The sequence below is a fragment of the Neovison vison genome, chromosome 2, assembly GCF_020171115.1.
Source record: "Neovison vison isolate M4711 chromosome 2, ASM_NN_V1, whole genome shotgun sequence".
Classification (NCBI taxonomy): Eukaryota; Metazoa; Chordata; class Mammalia; order Carnivora; family Mustelidae; genus Neogale; species Neogale vison.
Genome location: NC_058092.1, coordinates 205,026,250 through 205,038,709, shown reverse-complemented (window position 1 = coordinate 205,038,709; position 12,460 = coordinate 205,026,250). Strand labels below are relative to the sequence as shown.

Below are 12,460 nucleotides of genomic sequence, written 5' to 3'. Positions count from 1 at the left end.
CTTGTCTCCTCAGCTAGGACTTCCAGTACTATGTTGAATAAAAGTGGCAAGAATGGACAGTCTTGTCTTGTTCTTGATCTCAGAGGAAAAGCTATTTTGTTTTATTTATTACTTTATTTTTTACTTTATTACTTTATTTATTACTTTATTACTTCCTTCCTTTTGCTGACTTCAGGCTTTGTTCTTTTTCTAGTTCCTTTAAGTATAAGGTTAGATTGTTTGAGATTTTTGTTTCTTGAGGTAGTCCTGTATTGCTCTAAACTTCCCTTTTATTTATTTTTTAATTTTGAGAGACTGTGTGCAAGTGGGAGGGTGGGGGCCAGAAGGAGAAAGAAAGAATCTCAAGCAGGTTCCATGCCTAGCGCTGAGACAAACACAGAGCTCAGTCTCACAACCCTGAGATCATAACCTGAGCTGAAATCAAGAGTTAGAAGCTTAACCAGGTTTAGGTGCCTGTAAACTTCCCTCTTAGAACAGCTTTTTCTGCATCCCCCAAATTTTGGATGGCTGTATTTCCATTTTCATTTGTCTTCATGTACTTTTAAATTTCCTCTTTGATCCCTTCATTGACCCATTTGTTGTTTAGTAGCAAGTTGTTTAGCCTCCAGGTGTTTGTGTTTTTTTTCCCCCCAGTATTTTTCTTGTAACTCATTTCTAGTATCATACCATTATGATTGGGAAAGAAGCCTGATAGGATTTCAGTCTTTTTGAATTTACTGAGACTTGTTTTGTGACCTAGTATGTGGTCTATCCTAAAGAATGTTCCATGTGCACTTGAACAGAATGTGTATTCTGTTTGGGGATGGAATATTCTGTACGTATTTGTTAAGTCCAGACTTAAATCTGTTAAGTTCTCTATTTATCTGGTCTAATGTGTTGTTCAAAGCCACAGTTTCCTTGCTGATTTTCTGTCTGGATGATCTGTCAATGTTAAGTGTGGTGTTAAAGTGGCCAACTATTACTGTAAATTTCTCTCTTTATGTCTGTTAAAAATTGCTTTATGTATTTAGGTTCTTCTATGTTGGGTGCATAGATATTTACAATTGTTAAAAACTTTTGTTGGCTAGATCCCTTTATTATTATGTAGTGCCCTTCTTTGTCTCTTGTTACAGTCTTTGTTTTACAAAGTCTGTTTTGTCTGATATAAGTAATACTACCTACCCTTTTCTTTTCCTTGCTTGCATCTGCATGGAAAATTTCTTTCTACCCCTTCACTTTCAGTCTGTATGTGTCTTTAGGTCTGAAATGAGTCTCTTAGAGGTATCATAAACATGGGTTTTTTTTTTTTTTTAAATCCATCAGTTACCCTAAGTCTTTTGATTGAAGCATTTAGCCCATCTACATGTAAAGCAATCTTTGATAGGTATGTACTTATTGCCATTTTGTTAACTGTTTTCTGGTTGTTTTGTATTTCTTCTCTGTTCCTTTCTTCTTCTGCTCTTCCCTTGTGGTTTGATGGCTTTCTTTAGTGCTATGCTTGGATTCTTTTCTCTTTGTTTTTTGTATATCTTTTGTAGGTTTTCAATTTGTGGTAACCATTGGGCTCATATATAACATGCTATGTCTACAGCAGCAGTCTGCATTAACTTGATCTCTTAAATTTCAACACATTCTAAAAGCATTAAATTTTTACTCCCTCCACATTTGATGTATTTTATATCTTTCTGTGTATATCCCAACTTTTATCCCCCTAACTTTTGTAGATATAACTGATTTTACTAATTTGTGTTTTAACCTCCATACTGGCTTTATAAGTGATCTATCTTTACTGTGTTTACTTTTACCTGTGAAATTTTTTTCTTTTCATAATTTTCTTATTACTAATTATGGTCTTTTCTTTCTACCTAAAGAGTTTCCATTCATATTTCTTATAAGGCTAGTTTAGCGGTGATGAACTCTTAACTTCTTTGGGAATCTCTTATCTCTCACTCATTTCTGAATAATAGCTTGACTTACTCTTGGTTATAGATTTTGCGTGTTTCCTTTCAGCACTTCTGGCCTGCAAAATTTCTGCTGAGAAATCAGCTGATATTCTTAAGGGTTTCCCCTATATGTAACTAAGTTTTTTCGCTGCTTTTAAGATTCTTTGTCATCACTTTTTGCCATTTTAATTATTGTGTCTTGGTATGGACTTCCTTGGGTTCACCTTATGAGGGGCTCTCTGTGATTCCTGGACCTGGATGTCTATTTTTCCAGATTAGGAGAGTTTCCAGCTGTTAGGTCTTCAAATAAGTTTTCTGCCTCCTCCTCTCTCCTGATTCTGTAATCTCTATATGAGGATGTTTTTAGGCTTGTGATTTTTTAAAATTCTCTTAAGCTTTATTTTCATTTTTACTATCTTTTCTTTTTGTGATTCAGCTTCATTGCTTTCCATTACCCTGCCTTCCAGATTGTTAATCCATTCTTCTTCATCCTCTAATCTCCTGTTGATTCCCTCTAGTGTATTCTTCATTTCAGTTATTGTACACTTCAGTTCTGACTAGTTTTTATCTCTTTGTTGAAAAGTTCTCAGTGAGTTCATCCACTCTTTTCTCAAGTCTGATGAGTAACTATTTTTCTAAGATTTTTATTTATCTGAGATCATGCCTGCATGCACAATCAGGGAGAGGGGCAGAGGGAGACTCCCCACTGAGTGGGGAGCCCAACGTAGGGCTCGATCCTAGGAAACGTTTAACCGACTGAGCTATCCAGGCACCCTAAGTCTGGTAAGTATCTTTATGACCATTTCATTTACCTCTTCTATAATTTTATATTTTGTTCTTTCATTTGGGATATCTTCCTTTGTCTGCTCATTTTGTCTCCATTTCTATGTCATAGGAAAGTCAGCTACATCTCCTGGTTTTGAAATAAGTGGCCTTGTGTAGAAGAGGTCCCTGTAGCACAATACTTTTTGGTCACCAGAACAAGGTGCTCCAGGTGTGCTCCCCATGTGGGCTGCATACACCTTCCTGGTGTGGCTCAACTGTGATTGCTGTGGACATGCTGGTGAGTGAAGCTGGCTTTTAGCCCAGGTGGCCTCAATGACCTGCTGTATCTGCTGTGAGCAGACTGGGCAGGATTTTTTCCCCATACTGTTAAGAGGTCTGGTTGAAGTTTCCATGGCTTGCTTGTGGGTGGTGGCCAGCACACAGCTCACCTGTCTTCCCTTAGGTGTTGGGAAAGGTGTGGGTGCGGTGATGGGTAGGGCTTGCTTCCTGCATGGCCAACTGAGAGGCTTGGCTGCAGCTGCCATGGGCTCACTGGTGATTGGGGCTGGTACTCAGCTTAGCTGTCTGCAGTTAGCCTCTGCAACAGCTGCAGGCACACTGAAGGGCAGGGCTCCCTCCCCGTGTAGCCAGCTAAAAGGCCTGGCTACAGAAACCAAGGGTGTGTGGGGCTAAATGTTCCCCTCTCCAGGGCATGAGTCACTTTGAAGTGGTGCCAGTCCTGGCTGGGACTGCCCATTGGGCAAGGCAGGGCAGGAGCCACTTTGGAGGGATTCTGCAGAACTGAATGTGTTCAGTGGGACAAATCTGCAGGGGAACCCTGGGGTCGGGTATGTGGTGCTAGCAAGATAGATGGAGAGTGTCAGAACTGGCTTCTGCAAGCATCCAGCCATCTAGCCTGGGGAGGGCAAGAAAAATGGCACCTGCAAACAGTTTTGTTCCTGGAGAAATCTGCAGATCCCTGCCCCACTGGTGTACGTCCCAAGATTAGTTGATAAATACCCTTCATGTATATCGCAAATTCTTTTCAAACTGTGGCTGCTAAGCTATCACCCACTAGCTCTCCTGAGGTTAAGCCCCACTGATTTTCAAAGCCAACTTTATAGGGACCCATGTTCCCAGAGTGGGTCCCCAGGGCTGAGCCTGACTGGGATGGGGTCTGATTTCCTTTCTCCTCTATGCTTGTGATGTCCCTCCTGTTTGTGGTTAGTATGGTTCCCAATCATATCTTCACTCCTTTTGTCCTTTTTGATGTAGCTGCCTTTCGAGGATTAGCTGTGGAAGATCTGTTCTGCCAGTCTTGAGGTCATTTTTAAAATTAGTTGCAATAGATGCAGCTGCTGCTTTGGTGTGTCTGTGGGACATGATGAGCTCAGGAGCCTATCTGGCCCTCAGTTCTGCTCTGTTCTTACACTTTCATTTAAATGTTGACATATGGTTTCTTTTAGTTCTCTTCACACATTTAAAATGGATGATTTAAAATCTGTACCTCATAAGTCCAATGTCTGGACTTCTTCAGGGGAAGTTTTAATTGACTACTTTTTTCCTGTATGTGAGCTACACCTTAATCTGTTTGTGTCTTATTTTTTTTGTTGTTGTTTAAAACTTAACATTTAAAATAATAGAATGTGGCAACAGTGGAAATCAGGGTCCCACCTGCTTCTGAGGCTTTATTATTGTGGCTATGTCTTGCTGTTTCTCTTTGTTTAGTGACTTTCCTAAACTAATTCTGAGAAGACTGTATTCTTTATAATATGTGGCCATTGAAGTTTCCACCTACCTGTTGGCTAGTGACTGAACAGAGAATTCTTTATACACTTGGAACTAATAAATCTCCCAGTCTTTGCTAGGACACCATGTGTTTTGGGGCACACCTCCAATACTCAACCAGGTTGTTGACAACTCTGCCTTAATCGTCACATCCTGCTTGTGCAGAGCCTCAAGGTCAGCCAGAAGTGAGAGTTTAAGACTACTTAGATCTTTCCTGAGCATGTATATAGTCCTAAGTATATGCTTGGACTTGGAGATTCCCAGGAGTATGTTAGAGTTTTTCAAAGCTCCTACAGGCCCAAAGCCTGTATCTATAGGCATCTTATTCACCAGGTTTTTCTTTTAAGATTTTTGGTTGTCTGTTGTTTTCTCCAAATGTCATCTATACCTAAGAGACATGAAGTTCAAATATTTGTCTGTAATTGGTTCTGAAAAATGTTCCACCCTTCACAGCTCACAGATGTTTTTTCTACTGGAAAAGCTCCATGTCAGGCCTAATACAGAAAGGCCTATAACTGTGGTGTTCCAGAAACCACTGGACAGGTCAAATAATGACAATAATTTGGCAATTAGGCTTTGAAAGAGTTCCACCTGTTCTGCCCTTTGGTGCCTGAAATGTTACAGTGGGAGAGTTAGTGGGCTATTACTCTACTCCAGAGCTGGAGAGTTGGGGGATTGAACTAAGGCAAATTAAAATGCCACAAACCTCAATGATCACACTATTTTCTTGACCAAACGCTCTAGGAGTTTCTGCAAGCCCCCCCCCCTTTTTTTTTTTTAAGATTTTATCTATTTGATAGCACAAGCAGGGGGAGAGGGTGAGGGAGAGGCAGGCTCCCTACTGAGCAGGGAGCCCAACGTGGTGCTCCATCCTAGGACCCTGGGATCAGGACCTGAGCCGAAGGCAGACACCTAATGACTGAGCCACCCAGGTTCTCCAAGCCTTTGATTAATTATCAAATTCCTAAGAAAGTTGATTCTGAGGGTTTTTTTTTTTTTTGTGTGTGTGTGTGTGGCAGTTTTTTCTTTTTTTTTTTTTTTAAGATTTTATTCATTTATTTGACAGACAGAAATCACAAGTAGGCAGAGAGGCAGGCAGAGAGAGAGAGGAGGAAGCAGGCTCCCCACTGAACAGAGAGCCCGATGCGGGGCTTGATCCCAGAACCCTGGGATCATGACCTGAGCCGAAGGCAGAGGCTTTAACCCACTGAGCCACCCAGGCGCCCCCTGTGTGGCAGTTTTTTCATTGCTGTTATGGAAGAATGAAATTTTGAAGGTCCTTATGCTACTATTTTCACTGCCTTCCTGCTCCTGACTTTGACTTTTGGAATTACAAAAGTAGCAAGTATGCTGTATAAACTGTACATGCAGCTACACCGCGTTTGCGAATCACACCTTACTGCAGAGAAGTGAGATACCTGAGAAGACTAGAAAGAAACACAGACACAGTTTCTTTGCCTTGAACGGCTTTACAATCTAGTTTCAAGGATAAGACCTATCCCCAAAAGACAGTAAAAGTAACCTGCCACCTTCAGGAACACAATGAATGCTGACTTAATAAATAATCGCCTAACTGAGTTATAAATGCAAATTCTACAGAATTTCAGAGAAGGGGTTCACTAGGGTTGAAAGAGCATCACAAAGACTAGAGGTCTCTGCTTGGGTCTTGACAGAAGCATAGTCAAGTGGTGAGAAAAGGCAAGAACCTGCCAAAAAAAGCATTACTGTTTTAGAGGTTTTAAATATTCTTAATATAAACCTTTGTCAGATATAAGGCAATAATCATTGGTCTTTATACTGATAAGTAGAAAGGAAGATAAACTTGTCAAGATAGGGGCTAGTGAAAGGCTATGAATGCTAACTTAAGGAGGTAAGACTTGACTCTGCAGGCCGTAAAGTGGCAAAATATGGCCAGAGCCCTCAAGACAAAATTACCCTGTTTTGGTAAGTAAAGTTTTATGGGAACACAAGCCAGTTCATTCACTATTGTCTAAGGCCACTTTAGCACTATAATGAGTAAGCTGAGTAGTTGCTACAGAAAGCATATTTCATCTCTCCTTTTATACCTTTGTTGGGAGTTCCATAGTGCCCCAAATATTTACTATCTGCCCCTGGTGTCGGCTATGACTCTGGCCCATACCTTTAGGCTGTAGCCTCAACCCTGGATAATAAAAGAGAAATTAAGGGTATAGAGAACACTTAAGAAGAGACTGCTTTAAAAAATCTATCCAAGGTGAGCAGCACTAGACTGAGGTAAAGTTTTCAGGACTTATGGCTGGTTGAAGGAAAACAGTGAAAGGTCAAAGATGACTCCAAAGTTCTGAACATGTATGATTAGTAGAAAGTTGCAGTGATAACCGAAATAGCAAGTTTGGAGTAAAGTTAGGTAAAAGCATAATGAATTTGTCTTTAAAGGTGTTAAGTTTCAGATGTTAGTAAAACTTCCAACTGAAATATTTGAAAGTAGTTAGAGACTTCATTCTTCAACTTGGGAGAGGTGGCAGGGTTGGAAATAGAGATTTAAAAGTTCTTTGCAGAGTTGAAGTCACAGAAAGTAGAACTGACCTCCTAGGATAAATCCAGAGAAAGAGTAATTGAGTGGAAGACAAGGTATTAGGAGATACTCACATGTATCGAGTAGAAGCCAGGAAGAAGTAGAGACAGTGTAGGAATGGCCAGAGAGAAAAGGTGGGAATCAGGGTAGCAAAGCAGAAGTCACATAAGCTATGAAAGTTGTTATATGAATAGAAGGCACAAGTATAAAGAAGAGTCTACAAAAGAAAGAGTGAATGAATAAAAAGGTCAACTGGGATGGTGAAGTGTCAAAATGTCAAGAGAATATCAAGGCAAGGGGTAACTTTTCAGATGAATCTCTAAAATTCAATTCTTTATAAGTTTCATACTAGAAATCTTACAGGAAGTAGACTTCACATTTATTTATAAAAAGATATTCAGCTTTTCTACTGACTTTTCAAGATACATGAAACAATTTACAACCTAGTAACTCATGTATCAGAGAGCTAAAGATGATCAAAATCTCCATTAAGAATTCCTTTTTTAAAGATTTTTAAAAGATTTTTTAAGATTTTAAAAGATTTTTAAGATTTTTAAAAAAATTTATTTGACAGACAGAGATCACAAGTAGGCAGAAAGAGAGGAAGGGAAGTATGCTCCCTGCCAAGCAGAGAGCCCGACACGGGGCTCGATCCCAGGACCCTGGGACCATGACCTGAGCCAAAGGCAGAGGCTTTAACCCACTGAGCCACCCAGGCACCCCAAGAAGAATTTCTTAAAAAGAGGATTATAGAAATGATTGGCAATGAGATAAATGTAAGGTTTTTAAAAACCCTGAAAAAAGACTTAAAAAAGGAAAGGGTGCTGCACCAAGGCATAAAATCCAAGAGAAGCCTGGAAGGATAAATAGGTCCCATGGCTACTTCTCTAAAGATTATTGTAGCTCATTCCCCTCTTAACTAAATTGATTATTTTATTATAACTGTTTGTTTGTATGTGAAAGTCCTAACTTCAGTTCCTTGAGTGAAGAATTTTTTTTTTATTACTTGTTCCTTCACTGAATAACTATGCTCCTATATCTTCTTTGTTGTAAGAAGCTAGGAAAACTTAATCTGAGTTGAAAATTATTTGCTTTTAATTTCCTAATAGGAAAATATCATTTAATGTATTAGTGAAAAACCCATTCACAGATTTATAGAGGAAGAAAATAAGAGACACTGAATATAGGTATTTGCATAAAACATGGAGTATAAAGAGAAAAACAATACTCTCAATCATTGACAAAAAACTATTTAAGAGCGAAAGTAGTGAACATTTATAATTAAAAGGGAAGTTGCTTTCAATAAAAAAAGCAGAAAACATTACTTAAATAACAGCATTTACAGACCAAAGAAAATAAAAGTAAATAGGGTGTGTTGCATGTCCACTTCCTCATATCAGGGAGATCATATGATATGTGCTATGGTGAGTGCTGTGAAGTGTGTAAACCTGGCGATTCACAGACCTGTACCCCTGGGGATAAAAATACGTTATATGTTTATAAAAAATAAAAAAATTAATTAATAAAAAATTTTTTAAAAATTAAAAAAAATGAAGAATAAAATAAATAGAAATAAAACAAAAAGTAAATAGGGTGTGTTAAACTCTCTCTCGTACATAGCTCCTTCACAAAAAGGTCGAATTAGCAGGTAGATACAGGGGGAAACTGGATTAAAAATGGAGATCCCTACAGGGAATATCTGGGAACCTTTAAGGACTTTCAAAGTTCACAGGCACTTTAGCACACCCAATTTTACTTCAAAACCAGTTATATTATTTATAAAATGTATTAGCCATGACATGGATGGCTTTTGAGTTGTAAATAAGAACATAAAAATAAAGGAGAAAATGAGGAAAGGATGAATGAAAGAATTGGAGACCCTGCCCATCATGTGATGTAATGATGTGAGTCTGAATTGCTTACCACACATAAAAAGGGAGAAACAATGTATATGAACTCCCAACAAAGGTATAAAAGGAGGTGACAGAGAACTGGAGGCGTGATTCTTGGACTTAGCCACTAGGTGGTGGCATTGGCCCAGGACTGTTCAGTTGTGGCGGCTGGTTGTTTGGTCATTTGTAGCTATGGGGCTGTCAGGGAACGGCATTCTATTTTGTTGATAAAAATTTTGAAAGCAAACACTAGTCAAATTCTTCAACAAATTATCAAAGATTTACTATAAAATGATTATAAAAATATAACTGTGCTTGTCCACTCACCTTTACTACATTGTCCCCTGACTGTCCATTATTTCGTAAACAATCTAGACATATAGCAATTTGTGGGTCACTTCTGTGATAGTCTTTATCATCTTGATTTTCATCACCTTCTTCATCTACTTTAGGTTTGTCAACTTTTGAAGTATCATCTGCATATTTTAAACAAAACTAAGTTAGATATAACTCAAAGTTGATTTTAAAGTTTAACAGTATATTAAGACAAAAAAATCATCAAAGCAAAAAAGTTTTACAAAACTAAGAAATGCTTTTTAAACATTTTGTTTTGATGAAGAATACTTGAAAATTTTAGTATCTCTAAAATGTTCCGACCGACTCAACAATGGAAACATTTTTAAAAATCCATCACTGACTTATTAACATAACCTCAGGTTTCTAGGCTCACGGGAAATCCAAATGAAAGATTCAGAGCTAGCTATATCTGGCCACAAAAATTATTGCAGTTAATGATTAGACCACTTAGGAAGTAGAAAGGATATAAAAATATTCTAAATTTTATACATATATATTCAAATTTGAAACCAAGTATTCTTTTCAACGTATAAAGTACTGAGTTCTCAAAATTTCAAATTATTAGAGACTCACAAAATCAGCTAGTGAGATATTAGAATGAATTAGCTTTTTAAAACATGTATGTAGCTATGTAACATTAAAAAAATCCAAGAAAGAAATCTGAAACACATACTCTATTATATACAAATGTATTGAACCTATGAAATACCTGCAGCCTACATATAATACAACTCATGTGCCAATTCATTTATTAAGAGAGTCCCTTTCACTTTGTATTTGAGATGCATTGTGCTAGGCTTGGGGTACTACTGAAACTAGAGTGTTCTCATCCTTACTGTCATAGTGGTCGGGGTAGAAGCAAGTGAAGAAAACAGACAGATGGAGAAGTATGATAAGGACTCTGATGGAAGAGGTAAAAATAGACTATGTGGGCACCTATAAGAGGTATCCAAACTTGGGGTGAAGCAGAAATTCAGGGAAGATTTCCAGATAAAATATATCCAGCTGAAACTTAAAAGAACCAGCCAAGCATTATGGTACAGAAAATCCCGGGAGTGGGGGGGAAGGTTAGCTCCTCTTCAACGCCTAATAAAAGCATTTACAATTGTATCCTAAATGGCAAATGGGTTCTCTTCTGCATTCATTCTTCTATATAGTTATGTTGAACCCACACAGACAGGAGCTAACCTTTTATGACCCAAACTCCCAGCACCAAGAAAAGAGTGACATTCTCTACCCAAACTCAAGACAAAACATTAGAAAATATTTTAAAAAGGGAGAAATGTGGGTAAAGGGAGATACACACAAAGTAGGCTGTAGTCCTTCATGAGTCTATCCATACGATATGCTGAGTGGACTAAACCTGCTATATACCTTATGACAATCCCTTGGTTTCCTGTTCTCTTGAAAAGACAGTCAAAAATTGGAACATTTAGTCAACTTTATATTATACACTCATAATAGCACTACTATCTAAACTGCAATTTACACTTGGGTAAAACAAGTCTTTAGTGAAGTCATGTTTTGTCATGGGCTTCTTTGCCCATTTTGTTGTTACAGATAAAAAATAATCCCTAACTACCTTATTCCAGTAATTGAAAACTATTCTCAAGTCCCCATCCCTCCCCTTACTGGAAGCCAGCCTTGAACAGTTAAGTTGAACTAATAAAACTATGAACCTCAGTTTACAGATAAAAAGACAGGATTTCCTCAGCCTATCTTAATGATATATAACTGATAATCTTATGATCTTAAAGGAAAAAAGAGAGGTGGAAGACTAAGCTCACAAGGAGCCTATAGAAACACGAATACATCCTTAAAAGATTTCAATGGTATTTATACTATCCTGAAATAAATCTAGTATTAAATAACAGTGGGAAAGCATACTATTTCTTTTCATTTCAGGTATGTTATGCTTTTTTTCTCCCTTGTGTGAATTATACGTACTAAAGCCTTTTCTCTGCCCAGGAAGTTTTGCCACTTTGCCGAGATTATTATTAAAAACTATTGAAGGCAGAGTCTCCTGGGACCCAGAAGAGACACGTGGACACTCAGTGTAAGTAGTGGAGAGAATTCCCATAAGCCCGGAGAAGTATTTTTCATATCTCAGGATATATAAATTTGTATCATCTGAGTTCCACCTACTAACACATAATTCTGGATTATCAGAGCATAGACAGACCTGATTTGGCACTCAGCCATATCTTGGTTCTTTCTCCAATAAAACAAACATACAGAATAAAATAAATAAAATAGAAAACTCCTCAGGGTTTAGTTGTAGACTATGGCTATTTCTTCAGTTTCCTTTAGCTCCCCAGCAAATACTACTATAATCAGTAGGGAGTTTTCAGTTTTATCTTCCTTTTCTCTTCCCAAAGCCCAATTTTCTCTACTTCCAATTGCTTTCATTGGTGTGACTCCAGATTTACACACATGTATATAGAATCTCATGGTTTTATACAAAAGGATCATAATGTAAATGAAGGGCTACATAAATTTTGTACAGGAGAAATGTGAGCTTGAAGAGATACTAGTTCACCAAAGCTACAAAAACCTAGCCACTTTGAAGGAGTGTATCAGATACAGACAAGAGAAAAAGTCACCTTGTCCATTTTCTTGAGGCTTATTTTTCTTCCAGAATTCAGATTCACGCTCAAGTTCCTCTAATTTAAAAGAAAAAAGAAGTGTAAAAATAATGGAAACAATCATGAAATCTTTAATAGAAATGGTGATTTTACAGAATAGAAAAATCTGCAAGAAGCCAAAAAGCAACTTACGTTCTCGTAGTCCAGGGACCAGCTTAAATATAATTTCCTCTAATGTATTATCCAACCTTCCAAAGGGGAAAAAAAGAGAATATACTAACAATGAAGATAGGGCAATCCACTATTTAAACAATTAGAGACTGTATCTTACAGGTATTACAAAATACAAGACATAGACAATTTTAGCACATCACTATCCCAAACTCTTCTGCGCACAGAGCACACCCATTTCTAGCCTTTCCTGCAGGGGCTGGTCGATTACAAAAATGGTTCCAGTCTCCAGCTCTCTCTATGACTCTACACTCTGAACAGGGCTTTGAAACTCCTCCCTCTATTAAAGGATGGCATCTACTTCCTCACCTTGAGGATATACATGGGCTAATTTTGAAATGTGGTTATTAGGCCAACAGAATGTGG

General features: G+C 37.9%; 1 protein-coding gene across 3 annotated transcripts in view; it reads right to left on the bottom strand.

The window, feature by feature from the left end:
- Positions 1-12,460, bottom strand: part of PCGF5 (polycomb group ring finger 5) — a 124,540-nt gene that overhangs the window by 35,396 nt on the left and 76,684 nt on the right. For all 3 annotated transcript variants that reach the window (XM_044240089.1, XM_044240091.1, XM_044240090.1), the window contains exons 4-6: positions 12,056-12,111; positions 11,882-11,941; positions 9,249-9,397 (exon numbers count right to left, since the gene is read on the bottom strand). In XM_044240089.1, coding sequence (XP_044096024.1) covers positions 9,249-9,397; positions 11,882-11,941; positions 12,056-12,111 — 265 coding nt within the window. The remainder of the gene's footprint in view (positions 1-9,248; positions 9,398-11,881; positions 11,942-12,055; positions 12,112-12,460) is intronic.